At 41.7% G+C, this 14,271-nt stretch overlaps 1 protein-coding gene across 1 annotated transcript; it reads right to left on the bottom strand.

Annotated features, from left to right (window-relative positions):
• Window positions 1-3,975: 3,975 nt before the first annotated feature.
• LOC128909298 (uncharacterized protein C12orf50 homolog) lies at window positions 3,976-11,785 on the bottom strand. Its single transcript, XM_054200821.1, has 8 exons — window positions 11,732-11,785; window positions 10,588-10,711; window positions 9,322-9,495; window positions 7,989-8,066; window positions 7,785-7,898; window positions 5,663-5,779; window positions 4,445-4,549; window positions 3,976-4,208 (listed from the first exon to the last, which is right to left on the bottom strand). The coding sequence occupies exons 1-8, from the start codon at window positions 11,783-11,785 to the stop codon at window positions 3,976-3,978; spliced, it is 999 nt and encodes a 332-aa protein (XP_054056796.1).
• Between the last annotated feature and the right edge of the window lie 2,486 nt (window positions 11,786-14,271).

The raw sequence follows: 14,271 nt of genomic DNA, 5'->3' as shown, positions 1-14,271 counted from the left end.
CAAGTTGGTGCATTATAAGATCCTGAATTATATTTGTCTATAGAAAAAAAAACATATACATTGTTACTCAGTTTCAGCTACACTTTCAGAAAAGACTCTCAGTCTGAGATGTGAATTAAATATTACATTAGCTGAAGTATCATTTAATGTGTCAGGTGAATCATACATCATTTCAGAAATACAAGCTAGTATGAAATATGAACTTTCTCTCTAGTACTTTAAAGATCATCTGGAATACTGCAGCATTTCCATCAGGCTCACGGGATCTTCCAAATGAAGCGATTCTGCCACAGACATCCTTGACTTGAGCAAAGTGAATGTTCCTATGTTGAAAATCTTCCCAAAGGCACAGAATCATAGAATCATGGAATCATAGAATCATACAATCACAGAATGGTTTGGGTTGAAAGTGGCTTTAAAAGTCATCTTGTCCAACCTCCCCTGCAATAAGCAGGGAGATCTTCAACTAGATCAGGTTGCTCAGAGCCTCATCCAACCTGACCTTGAACGTTTCCAGGGATGCAGCACCTATCATCTCTCTGGGCAACCTGTTCCACTGTCTCACCACCCTCATTGTAAAAAAATTCTTCCTTATATCTAGTGTAAATCTACCCTCTTTCAGTTTAAAGCCATTACCCCTTGTCCTATCACAACAGGCCCCACTAAAAAGTCTGTCCTCATCTTTCCTGTAGGCCCCTTTTTAAGTACTGAAATGCTGCTCTAAGGTCTCCCTGGAGCCTTCTCTTCTCCAGGCTGAACAACCCCAACTCTCAGCTGGGGCTCACAGGAGAGGTGCTCCAGCCCTCTTATCATTTTTATGACATTACTCTGTACCTGCTCCAACTCGTCCATGCCTTTCCTGTGCTGAGGGCTCCAGAGCTGGACATAGTACCCCAGGTGGGGTCTCAGCAGAGCAGAGTAGAGGGGCAGAATCACCTCCCTTGACCGTCTAACCTTGGCGTGTCATCCCACAGCTTGTCACAGGCAAGCCTGATATTACCCCCCTCCTCCTCAAGACTACTTTAAAGCTCTGTCAGATGGGTAAACCCCATCTGACACCAGCAAGCCTGGTGCCACGTAGGCTATTCCATTATCGAAAAACCCAAAATTATGTGAGTGACACCAGCCATGGAGCTATGTATTAATAGACTGGGCTCATCTGTTTGTTCCAATATTGTTGCCCGCAACTGGGAGGAAAGAGGAAAAAATAACCTGTGCTCCAGATTCCCTTACCAACTGTCCCAAACCTGTGAAGTCTCTTTTGATCCCCCTTGGACTAAACATTGTGGCTTCATCACAACGTTCATAGAAAAGTTGCAATGGGTAATAGTCCAAGGGCTGTACCAGGCTAGGAAATTTCCTAGTGATGTCCTTATCCCAGTCCGCAGAGGGGCAGCAGACTTCCCTAAATGGAGGGTCTGGCCAGCATATTGGACCCTCTGTTCCTCTCAGAAGCAAGTCACCTACAACTGTAACCCGTCTTTTCTTCCTTGTGGAGGTGGCCATGGTACAGGAGGTAGGCCTTTCTGGCCTTGGCAGCACCTGTGGTGAAGATGGACTGTCATCCACACCATCATCCATTGACTGGCCTTCCACGTCCAGAGCCTTGTACCTGTTTTACAGAGGCACCTGGGAAGGAGAGACAGGGAGGGAGGGCATTTGCCTGCTGCCCCGAGCGTGGACTTTCTTCCATTCACTCCTCTCCTTTATGATGCTACCTTCAGCCTGTTGGGGTCCCCTTGATCTTGGGTTTTTCCTGGTTATTGTTCCCATTTCTGTCTCAGGGAGGACAGATTATGGTTCCAACAGTCTATCCCTTTCTCGGACTCCCTCATGCTCCTTAACCTTTCTAATTCCTCTCATAGCTCTGCCACCAGACTAAGCAGATCGTCCACCTGGTCACAACTCACACAGCTGTTCTCATTACTGCTATCTATTACCAGTGAAAGGCTCTGGCACTCCCTGCAGCCCAAGACCTGGATGGCTGAATGTTTTTGTGGGAGCTCGGTCTGGGTTGCCACATCTTTTCTGCCAAGTGCAGAGGACATGGCTTTCCACTGGGAGGATACCATAGCTGTGTTCCTTCTGAGAGGGTGACGACCACCAACTGAACTCACCACTTGATGTGGTATGGTGACGACGCCTTTCTGTGCACCCTTCCACTTGAACTACCGCTCAAACTGATGCACCATGCCCTGGCTGATGTGCCACGCTCTGTTTGCTGGCTCTGTTCACAGAGCTTTTAGATTAAAAAAATCCATAATCCAATCTCCTGTTTTATCTCTGCTTTTGAAAGTTGACTTTGCATCAGAGTATGCTGCCTAATGACTAATCATTTTCTGTTAAATTTGGTTAAAAATCATTGTTATTAATACTCTGGTTTTCTATTAATTTCAGATTAATTCCATTAATTCAAATTATCAATTCTATAATAATCCTAACATTTTCAGTTTATACACAGCATGTAAATATTACCATAGTTTTCCATCCAAAATCTTCTATTTGTGTCAAGCTGATTCTTTGGTTTGGAGCTTTTCTGAACATATGGCTCAGGTGCTGCTGAAAAGAAAAGCAGCGAAAATTGTAATGGTTGTTCTTATGACAAAAAGGCTGATCAACTTTTTTTTTAAAACTCTGTATCCTTTTTTGACTTGGAAATTTGATAAGATGTAGTCTTCACAGTAAGTACATTCTCTCTGTAATCTCTATACCAAGCTGTCCACATTTAATCAATGCAAACATTCAAAGAAAGAAGAAAAAAAAAAACAACTATTTGTCCCCAAGACAAAACAGTGATGTTTGGATTCACTTCACTTAATTTTATTCATCTGAAAGTAGGGGAAAGTCAGCCTGAAGGAAGTTCCTTTTATTGGAAATTAAGACAGGGAGTCACCTGAGTTTCAGCCCAGTTTCAGAGAGATGACTGAAACTGGCAAGATGAAACCACTTTCTTAACTTATGATTGTTTAAATTATTTACTACTAAATTTCTCAATGAAGTGACAGATGAAGAAACAGAATGACCCAGAGTAACCACGGAAACAGAAAGCAAAAAGGCAAATAAAGCGAAAGTTCTAAAATTAGGTTACAACTGAAACAGACTGCCAGAAAGAAAGATACAAGACTCAGAATCCCACTTGTAGGCCGCTTGTCAAATTTATGACACAACGTGTGCTATCAAGAGAACAGCAGACTCTTTCAAAGATGGAAAAAAGAAGAATGAAAATATTCTTCCTGCATGAATAGCAGGACAAATTAATTCAGTCTTCTGTCCAACATAAATCATGTGCAAAAAATAATATAAATCACAAAAATTTGCAGTCCATTTAAAGCAATAACAGAAGTTTGAAAAAGACCAAGCCCTTGTTTATTCAAGATGAAAAGTAATCCTAAATAATGAAAATAATCAGAAATCAATCACAATCAAAACTCCAATGAAATCCTAGTTGTGGAAAAATACCGTGCAAAGCAAAGTCATTCTTTCGTCCTCTGCTGGGAAGAAAAAAGTTGAACAAGAAACATTTCTTGAGTGGAAACTGAAATTCTACTGCAAAACTACTACTACTACTACTATTGCTATCAATATTTAGATTAAAATGAGAAATTAAAGGTGGATTATTCTGAGGTTTATTAAATATTTCCAAAGAATAAATCACATAAAAGATGCTGTAAATAGTTATTTGTTATGCAGTATGTTATTGCACATCAGCACATCATTGCATTCATACATCTCTGTTGGGCAGAGAAATGAATGTCTGCTATGAAGGTGACTAAATTACTGCTCATGAATATTCAATCTGACTAATTGTAAAGCTTTACAAAGCTTTACATTTCTGTCTATGGATACTGCTGCAGTCTACTCCTGAAAATTAGGCTGGATCACTCTTGCCCATATTTAGACATAAATAATTTAATATTTACCTGCAGGGACAGAATTGAAAGCAGTATGACACAGACAAGCATATATGAAGGAATTTCAAGAATCCTGTAGAAGGTGGACCCCACCCGTAGATCGACTGAACTTTGGTTCTTGGGTGATGGTGACAGTACAGTAGGCTACATATGCTGATCTGTGAGGTTCTGAAGAATGGAAATAAGTCTTTCCTCCAGTTTCTGTCACATAAGGAATAGAAGAACCAATTTCATCATCCTCACTTTGACCCCTCTGTTGGTAACCTGGTTTTACTTTGGGGCCTGAAGTGTGAATTCCTAAAAGTAAAAAAACCAAACCTAAACAATAATGTTGCGCTACTACTCAGAACTTGGCATACTGCAGGAGAATGGACGCTGGGAGACAAGATATAAAAAATGTTCTGGGTTGATAGTCCAATGCAAATATGGAGTGTCCATATTTGACACTAAGAACAGAAATTAATCAGGTAGTGCTAAATCATCTAGCAGTTTAGTAAATAAAAATTAATAAGCCAACTGTTCTCTCAAACTACCTTTGCCTGTTACTGTATTAGGTGAATTTCTTGGCTCCTGAGAAATCCATTTCTTCTTTACTTCTTTACAGTCATGGTTCTTTACCAGCTCAGTGTGGTTTCTCTCTGAGGGATTAAAATAACACATATTTACTTTTTAAAAAGCATGCAAAATTCTCTTATCCAAAAATGCTGTGGTGTTTGAAAACCTAATCTTCCATTTCATACACAGGTCTTCTTGTGTGGAACATGGTTTTACATGTTAATTATTCCAAAAGTATCATTGCCCTAAAGGAGAGCAAGAGTGGCTATATTTCCTCTAGCAGAGTTCATGGTGGCAAAATCTTGAAAGCAAAGTCAAAAACTGACAAAGCCCAGCAGTACTTTGGACTTGTACAATTGCTTTGACCAGTGCTGGCTCAGAATGCTTCTCTACATGAATTAGAAAATCTTCATGAGTACTGTATTTAGGGTTTACAGTTTAAAGCTACAAACATTTGCTTTAATCCACATACACGTCTTTAAAAACTGACAATCAAAAGTTGCGTGCGCAGGACGAACAAACAAATCCTTTTGCAAAGTCAAGTGTAACATCTAAACAGGAACCCAATGCAAATGGACTCCAAAGCATAGGTTGAACAGTTCTGTGGATGAACTGTGTGTCCTTACAAGATAACTTCATATGTACAGGAACCTTAATATGTTCCTGTCTTTCGGTGCTTATTTCTCATCCCTTGCACATGAGGCATGCTTTGGCTCTGTCTCAGTTGTATCAGTTCAGTTATGTGTTGTCCTGCAAGCTGAACAACTAAAATGACATGGGATAAAAATAATTTCAATTTATAAAAGGATTATTTTAATCTTCAATCACTTCAGTGAAATGATTTACAGTATGGGCCCACACAAAGTTTAAACAGTTCAACTGCCATTGCTGACATGGTGACAAACAGCATTGCAGAAACACTAACGAATGGCTGAAGGGAGATGACCTTCCTGCAGCAGTTTACCTCCCATGACAACATACCTAGTGGCTAAGGGTACTTATACTACAGACATGTCTTTTTTAAAACTCCACAAAAACATTTATTTTCCAATTAATGGTGGAGCATGAGAAAGAGTCTCTAGAACATAAAGAACAAAGAATAAGTCAAATATAAAATGGTGAAGTTTAATGTGTGCATATTCAGTTATTTACCACATGATGTTCACCACTGAGAAGCTGATGCTAAAGTATATTACCTCCATTTTCAAAGGATCTACGATCTGTTCTCGGAATACTCTCACTTGGTACTCTGCTTCCTGAACTCCCTCCTCTCTTTGTATTATTAATTTTTGTAGGAATTGTATTACCATCACCTGAAAAGGCAACAGAATCATAGAAACATAGAATGGTTAGAGTTAGAAGTGACCTTAAAGATCATCTAGTTCCAACCCCCCTGCCATAAGCAGGGGCACCTCCCACTAGACCAGATTGCTCAAGCCCCATCCAATATGGCCTTGAACACTTCCAGGGATGGGGCATCCACAGCTTCCCTGGGCAGTGCCTCACTACCCTGATAGTAAAGAGTTTCTTTCTGATATCTAATCTAAATCTGCTCTCTTTCAGTTTAAAACCATTACCCCTTGTCCTGTCATTACTATCCCTGTTACAGAGTTCCTCCTCGTCTTTCCTGTAGGCCCCCTTTAGGTACTGGAAGGCTGCTATAAGCTCTTCTCGGAGCCTTCTCTTCTCCAGGCTGAACAACCCCAACTCTCTCAGCCTGTCTTCATAGGAGAGGTGCCCTTGTCTGGACTCACTCCAACAGGTCCATGTCCTTCTTATGTTGGGGACCTCAGAGCTGGATGCAGTATTCCAGGTGGGGTCTCATGACAGTGGAGAAGAGGGGCAGAATCACCTTCCTCAAGGTGACAGAATGAATGTTTTAGCTGCTTGCGTGTAAGCACAGGGAATGGCACTGCCATTCTTTTCATCCCGCTTCTATGAGCTGGTGATTAGTTTCGTGCAATTTCCATTAACGTCTCATTTTATATTCTTTCTCTTTTGTTAGTTACTTGGATCCTGTCCAGTGTGACTGATGTAAAACTCTCATGCTCTCTAAGAAAATCCCATAATATACAGGTTATAGAACACTATGGTTTCAAAGTAAAGAACCAGCTACAAATTACCTGCTCGTTCTTTAAGCTTCTCATTTTTCATGAATGATATTTATGAATATTATCTGATCAGATTTATGGTATTTTCAAGATCAGAGAATCACAGAATGGTCGGGTTTGGAAGGGACCTTCGCTGATCATCTAGTCCAACCCCTCTGCCAAAGCAGGTTCACCTAGAGCAGGCTGGCCAAGAACACATCCGCGTGGGTTTTGAATATCTCCAGAGAAGGAAACTCTACAACCTCTCTGGGCAGCCTGTTCCAGTGGTCTGTTACCCTTAAAGTAAAGAAGTTTTTCCTCATGTTGAGAAGGAATTTCCTGTGTTCCAGCTTGTGCCTGTGATCCTTGTCCTGTTGCTGGGCACCACTGAAAAGATCCTGGCCCCATCCTCTTGACACCCACACTTTAAATATTTATAAGCATTAATAAGATCCCCTCTCAGTCTTCTCTTCCCCAGGCTAAACAGACCCAAGTCTCTCAGCCTTTCCTCATAAGAGAGGAAGGATGCAAAGGATGCATAAGAGGCATACCTAAAGCCTCAGAGCACTCAACTGAAGAAATGCTTTGGGCAAATATCTCTCTCCTTTTCTCTCAACATATCTAATGATAAAGAAATATATATATTAAAAGCTATACTCATATATTTGTTACTGATTCTTTCGTCTGTAGTCTAAATACTTCTAAGTATTTAGTCTGGATACTTCTAAATACTTCTAAGGCTAAATACTTGCCAGAAATAGCTTATCAAAGCTATTTTAATAACAAACAATTTAAAAGCAGAAATAACAAGAAAATAATTTTACCCAATTCTGTTGAACAGTTTACACTGGCAAAAGTGGTCAGACAAAAAAGCATGACGTGGAGACAATTTTTCCATTCCCATTTTTTTATTAGCACATGAAGAAAAACTAAATGAACCACCTGTGTTGTGTATCTCAAGAAAGTATACATTAGGTTAATAGCCCATTTCTACCTTTCTCATCTACAATCAATACAGGTAGTCACCACGTGTGTGACACCATATATCTATATATTTACATATATGGGGAAAAATGAATGAAGTATTTTTATGCTCTTTGTCATATGCTATCTTTAATTGTCACTAAATAAAAAAGCAGGGAGGAGGGGAAAACTATATAGTAGTTTCTCCCTGTAACAGCAATTTAAAAAGTGATAAACATTGTCCAAGAAGATGAAAAGTACTTGCCTTTCTGCAAGTTTTGCTCGGTGGCTTCCAAGGGTAACAGCACATTTTCCTGAGGTGAAGACACAGTTTTTGTTGATTGGTGTTCATGAGGGTACTGGATCCTGTAATACTCTCCTAAACATATCCCAAGAGGTAAAAAAACACCAAAGTTTACTATATTGGCAACACTGCTACTTAGGAAAGAGTGACTATTTTCATATTTACCAGATTTATAGCATATTTCCTTTATTGCTTTTTCCTCTTCAATATCTTCAGCAGTCCTAGGCACCCAAATAGGAACATCTGTAGGAAATATTTTTAAAAGATCACTGGGTATCTGTACAAAGATCTTCAACAATTTTTAATAATCAAATACTATAATGAATTTCATTTCGGTCACATGTTATTTTTTTCTGACTGCAAGCTCTGCTTCTGGACAGAAATATGAATTCCTTCATATTAGGTATTTCCAAGTGCAATGGAATAGCAGTTACAACACATATTAAGAAGCTATTGGTTTTTGATTTAAAATTCTTCAAAAACTTCTTCAGTACTCATTCCTTCATTTATACCCAAAAGGAAATCTTCTCAATGAAGAGGACACCAGGGATTGCTTGTCACAAAAACTCTGCCCAAAGTTACTACCCTGTAACGTCTGCCAGCGGAGCTGGTGAAGTGAGTGCTCCTGTCTCAGATAAGGCTACTAAGGTTAGCAAAACCCCACTTTTTATATTGTTTAAATTAATGTGGCTTAGTCAGACTGAAGCCGAGTTAGGAAGCACTAAGAGGACTCCCTGCCAGCCAAGCTGAAGGGCAGGGGAAAAGTGAAAAGCATCTCAGGGGAAAAGCCTGAGAACCAGCACAATAATTTGCAGAGTTCACCCATGAGAGTAGGTCATTCTCTCACTTTTACTCTCTGGGAATGTGCAATTCATTCTTTACCCAGGAATCTCTCACCTCTAAGGGAGATACAGTCAACAGTTTAACTACATATGAAAATAAATGAATATATATATATAAAATATATACACATAGACATTCAGTTAAACTAGTGAGGAGTTTTGTATGGATTCTCTTCGCTAGGTATAAGGATAACTGCTCTAATAAAATGAGGTTGCCTACAGAATTTAGGAAATAAGTCGAAAAAATTATTTAAGTTGAAGTCACACAACTATCTTTTGTAAACAAACCTGTGACTTCACCTTCGGTGATAAGTGTGTACAGCCCTGTTCAAAAGTTTGCTTCCCAGAAAAGAAGTACCTCCTAAACTTGTAATTTTGTCCCTAGATTTTGTGACATTTTGAAGAGTATTTGATGGCCACCAGAACCATGGATCTCATCATCATAATTGTGGATCACATTTAAACTCTCCTTAGTGAAAAAAAATGAATTATACCACCAATATTTTGGGGATTAGCTGGAAAGTATTTCAAAAACTTGTCAGCAACTCTTTTCTAAAAATGGAATGGTTATTATAATAAATCAGTTGTCAAGTACACTGCAAGAGTTGAAAAAAACACATTCTACTTCCTTGTAAAAGAAAGAAAAAACTGTATACAGCTCTTTTCCTCTTCATTGTCCTCTTCATCGTCCTCTTCATCCTCTTCATCACTGATGTTTATAATCAGTGGAGGGTGAACTGGTCTTAAAATATTCTCTTGTTTTCTGAGTGATTCTTTATGCTGGGCTGGATGTAGAATCCCTTCTTGGACACCCTGTTGCAAAGGGGCATCTGCAGAAAAGAACATTATTTTATTAGGAGGGAGATAGAATATCAAATTCAGGTTCAGACCAGCAGGTATACTTTTGAAATCAGCATCATATTGAAGGAATCATTAAATAGGCAGATTGTGCCTTTTAGAAAAAATCTTCTGCAGAGGTTGGCAAAAGAGCATCTTCCAGCTACACAAAGTATGAAAAACCACTGAATAAAGCCTTTGAAAAGAGGAACATTTTGATCATTCTACACTACTTAAAAATGGCTGGGTATCTCTTCCAGCTGGTGGATAGATTAATTTGAGATGGCAAACTTCTTCCAATCCCTTTTAAGATATTTACAACATAGGGAAATGTGTGATTAGTAATACCTGGGATGAAGTGAGTAAATGAATTTAAGATGCCACCTGTGAAAATATTTTGGACATGCTGAATAATAGGCAGGTCTTGTAACAGTGTTTTTTCCCATAAATATCTGACTTTCAGATATTGTACTGCCTTACACACTATTCTCTCCTTCAGTAGCCTGCATCCAGTGTTCAGGCCTCCAAAAGTTATTCAAAACAGTGAACTGGAAATACACCTGCACACACAGCACTGTAATCTGATGTTATCTATACAAGGGGGGGTCTCATCCATGTAACATGTGGTGCTCTATCAACAGATATTGCTGCTAGTGGCCCTACCAACCTCCTCCCCGCACCATACACACACTACTTTTCATTTCTCTTCAACTCTTTCCTGCCTACTAACCATTTGCACTCCTAGAGAGATTTAATCTTGTAAATACCCAACTCAAGCAACATTTTTACTCCATGGATCTTAGCAACCGGCATAGCCATTTGTGACTTTATGTCACTGATAGTTATGAAAATTCGTAACATGACAGCTAAGAAAGTTCATATGGCAACCCTATTCAAACGCCAACACAATTCCTTTCTTTGCCTCCAACTTGTTGGGATAGCAGATCATGCCTGGTTGATTTCCCATGCTACATTTCTTGACCTTAAAAGAGATCACAAAAGCACTGGAAGTAAGCACTGGAAGGACATTTTCGTGTGTTTACTTATGCTAATGAACAAATTGTTGATAAAGTATTTTTACTCACTGTTACTTGGTGGCAAAAAAAGTCCATTTATAGTACGAGGTTTGCTATGATGGAAAGCACAAGTGATCCTTACACAGCCTGAGGGCTGTGTTTCCCAGAAACAGGAGATGTTGCTGTACTTCTGCTGCAGAAGAACACAGATATTTTCTGATATTGTAAATAGAACAATAAAAACAGAGTAAATGTTTTAGTACATGGTGTACTGCTGTGAACATATGACTAAGGTTTTGTGGGACCACCTTCTGATATTTTAGAACATTGAAAGTTCTCTTTAAAGTTCTCTTCAGCTCCAGATACCTCTAAAGCTGTCTTGAGTTAGGTCAAGGGAGCTTCCATGATGTAAACCTGCTCCCAGATAAGAACAGGAGTAAAGCAGTCTACTTAGTGTACTGCAGGCTTTTCATGAGATGCTGGCAAGAAAAAAAATGTAGTAGTCACTTCATTGACCTGTGGCTGAGTTTCCTTTCCTGCACAATGGGACAATCAGGTCAATCTCAAATGAAGTCTGCTGTACGACTGCAAATCTTACACTAGTACTCTCTTACTCATAAAGGACATGCGTCTATAGGAGAATAAAGAGTAAGAAACAAAACCCAGACAGATTCCCAACAAAAACTGAAAACCTAAAAATTTGAGAACTTGAAATCCCTGTACAGACTTCTCAGATCAAATCCCCAATGCTGGAATGGATGCAATAACAAAGAGCCCTACACCCACCCCTGGATTTGCACCAGGTAGAATATAAACACTTCTTTGAAGGACAAACCCATTTTGAAGGACTTAATTTGAAACAACTGATTTTGCAAAAACTCAGGTAGTTGCTATAAGCAGAAATTATAAACATAGCCTATTTATTCCAAAGGAATCTAAGGCTGATTCAATAAGAAAGTGATGAGCGATCTTTATGGGCGATTTCCAACGTAGGTGTTCCTTGAGTATCGGAACCCAGTTCACAGGAGAGATTGTCCATAGTTTAGATGATCATTAGCTCACACATCCAAAAATCAGGTATTTCGATCTACAGATGCAGCCGTGAGCCAGAGTGACATAGCACCTTCTAACTTTACATAACAGACCTCCCTTTCAACACAGATATATCGAGAAAATCAAGGATACAAACCACTCTACAATCTACATCATTTACCTGTGCATGGGGGGAATAAAAATGGAAATTGCGGCCATTCCCAGCTGAGGCCATCTTCACCTCTTGTGCTTCTCCTCCACTTTCTTAATACCGGCAAAACATGCATGAAAATGTTAAAGCAATCAACATTCAAGGGAATCATAATCTTATCCTGATCAGAGTAGTTTTCTTTCCAAAAATGGACCTTCAGAACTTTACCTCTGCTTCTTTTTTGAAACAAAACCCCAGATGACAGTGAAATACCCTTGAACGAAGGAGATGGTACCTTCTCCAGGCTTGTTGAACCAACGAAGGCAGTTGACAGCCGGTATAGAATGTTGCATTTCCACCGTTGCCAACGGCTCCTCCAGCCCGTGACATCAGCATGATGGTGCTATGGGACCTGTCCCACTTGAACATCTTCCTTTATCTTCATTGCTTCAGAGTAAATTACAGAAAATCAGACCATTTCTAAGCGGTCTCCCATCCTGGTAACGTAAAATGGAACAAACCTATTTGGTGCGCCGTAAATAATATACAACTTGTGTCTGCAGGAACTGTGGTCTTGGAAACAAACCTTTGGTACCACAAAGACAAACCTTATTCTTTGATTGTTTCTTGAACCAAGATCCTTGTGCCCAGTGTGTTCCTTACTGTGTCTCAGTCTGTGGATGGAGAAACTTGCTGCTCCCTGTCAGTACACTGTTAGCTGTAACTGCTCACATTGTTGGGGTTCACTGCTTTTTCTTGCTTCCATGACGTCCACTGCCACAGCTAAAGCAGAAAGAAGAGCATACGCTTGTGTCCCTAATTAACACCTCTGTTCTCACTCAGGTCCTAGCCTGCCTCTGAGGAAAATATATCTTGGGGGGGAAAAGTGGGAAGGCTGACAGATGTGTCCATGAGAAGCAGGTGTCGGTGGTTCGTAGCACCACCAGAAGTGCATGAGACTGGTGGTTTATTGGGGGGGGAAAAAAAAAAAAAAAAAAAAAAAAAAAAAAAAAAAAACAAAACCCACCATGCCTGGACTGGACGGACTAATCACCAGAGCACACCTGGACTGTACGCCATTGGTCTGCCAGTGGGAAGGGTGACACACGTGTAGGTGAGAAGCAGGTGCCAGTGACGCCATGGGCACACGGGGTACAAGGCTGGCTCAGTGGTGGTTACACCCGAGCTGGGGAAGAAGTAGAAAGACGTTGAAACGACTGGAAGTCTTCTAGTCCCTCTAGGAGCCTGTCAACTTGTTTGTAACTCAAGTATGAGGGGATGGTCCGAAGAGTAACTGCAAAGGAAAATACTGCATGGCTGAGCACTGGCCCTTTGTCACTGGAATAAAGTGATTTCTACAGGAATGGCTTCAGCTAAGGACAGAATGAAACTGCTCACTGGATCAAGGCAGGGAGTGTTGGTGAGAGCTGTGAACAGAGAACTGATGTGGGAAGGCTCCCACTGTTTTGTAAGCCCTACAACTGCCTGGGACACACAGGGGAAGGAAAATTCAGGAAAGCAGATGAGGGCCATGAATAACGAACAGTCGGCGGGCAGGGGCAGCCATAAGAAAGAAGCGTTAACACTGCCAAGAGCTATCCAAACAGGGGCTCTTTGTAGCTGTGTAGCTGTGCCTGAATGAGACACAGAAGGTACAGTCAGGAAGAATTCATTCTGTATTGTGTTTGTGTGGCAAGGTGTTGGTAGTGGGGGGCTACTGTGCTGGTTTCTGTGAGAAGCTGTTGGAAGCTTTCCCCATGTCCCATAGAGCCAATGCCAGCCGGGTCCATGACAGACCCACTGCTGGCCAAGGCTGAGCCCATCAATGACTGTGGTTCGCACCTCTATGATGTTTTTATGAAAGGGGAAAAAACTCCTGGGCAACAGTAGCCAGACACAAATGTGAGAAAGTTTTGTAAGGCTGAGTTTTATTTCTCATTGCCCTACTTAGATTTGATTGGTAATAAATTGATCTCCCCGAGTGGAGTCCATCTTGCCCGTGACAGCAACGGGTGCGTGATCTTTCCCCGTCCTTATCCTCACCCACGAGCCTTTCCTCGGATTCTCCCTCCCCTGCCCAGCGAGGAATGCAGCCACAGGGCGGCTTTTGGTGGACACCTGCCCCCAGCCGGGCTCAGCCCAGCGCGGGCTCACAGCCTGCGGGCCGGGCAGGGGGCCTGGGCATCCGCCGGCTGCAGCGGTCCCGACGGAGGCACCATCAGGCACCGAGCGATCCCTAGGCCCGGGGGACAGGCAGCCATGCCCCAGGCCCGGGCGTGTGGCACCCCGGAGAGCAGAAAACACCCTGAGGAAAGGCCACCGGCCCCGGGCAACGGCACCGCCAACGGCTGACGCCCGCCGCCAACGCGCGCCACCGGGCGGCCGCCTCAGCCCGGCGCCGAGCACAGCTGGGACGGGCGGCGCTGCGACGGGGGGAGCCGCCGCTGTTGAAAGCGGAGCTGCCGCAGGCCAGCCGCTGGGCTGTGCGGCGGAGCCGCCCCCTCGCTAAGGGCTGCTGCACAGAGGCGACCGCAGCCCTCCTCGTCGGCGCACAGGGGCGTCGCGGAGCT

Source organism: Rissa tridactyla, chromosome 1 (genome assembly GCF_028500815.1).
Source record: "Rissa tridactyla isolate bRisTri1 chromosome 1, bRisTri1.patW.cur.20221130, whole genome shotgun sequence".
NCBI lineage: Eukaryota > Metazoa > Chordata > Aves > Charadriiformes > Laridae > Rissa > Rissa tridactyla.
Note: the sequence above shows the minus strand (reverse complement) of the source record. Positions and strands in the feature narration are given on the sequence as shown.

Coding starts and splice junctions, on each gene's coding strand:
- LOC128909298 (XM_054200821.1), bottom strand. CDS start 11,785: ATGGCCTCAGCTGGGAATGGCCGCAATTTCCATTTTTATTCCCCCCAT. Junction 5,780..7,784: donor CGAGCAAAACTTGCAGAAAG/GCAAGTACTTTT, acceptor TTGCCTTTTCAG/GTGATGGTAATACAATTCCT. Junction 4,209..4,444: donor TAATACAGTAACAGGCAAAG/GTAGTTTGAGAG, acceptor TTTTACTTTTAG/GAATTCACACTTCAGGCCCC.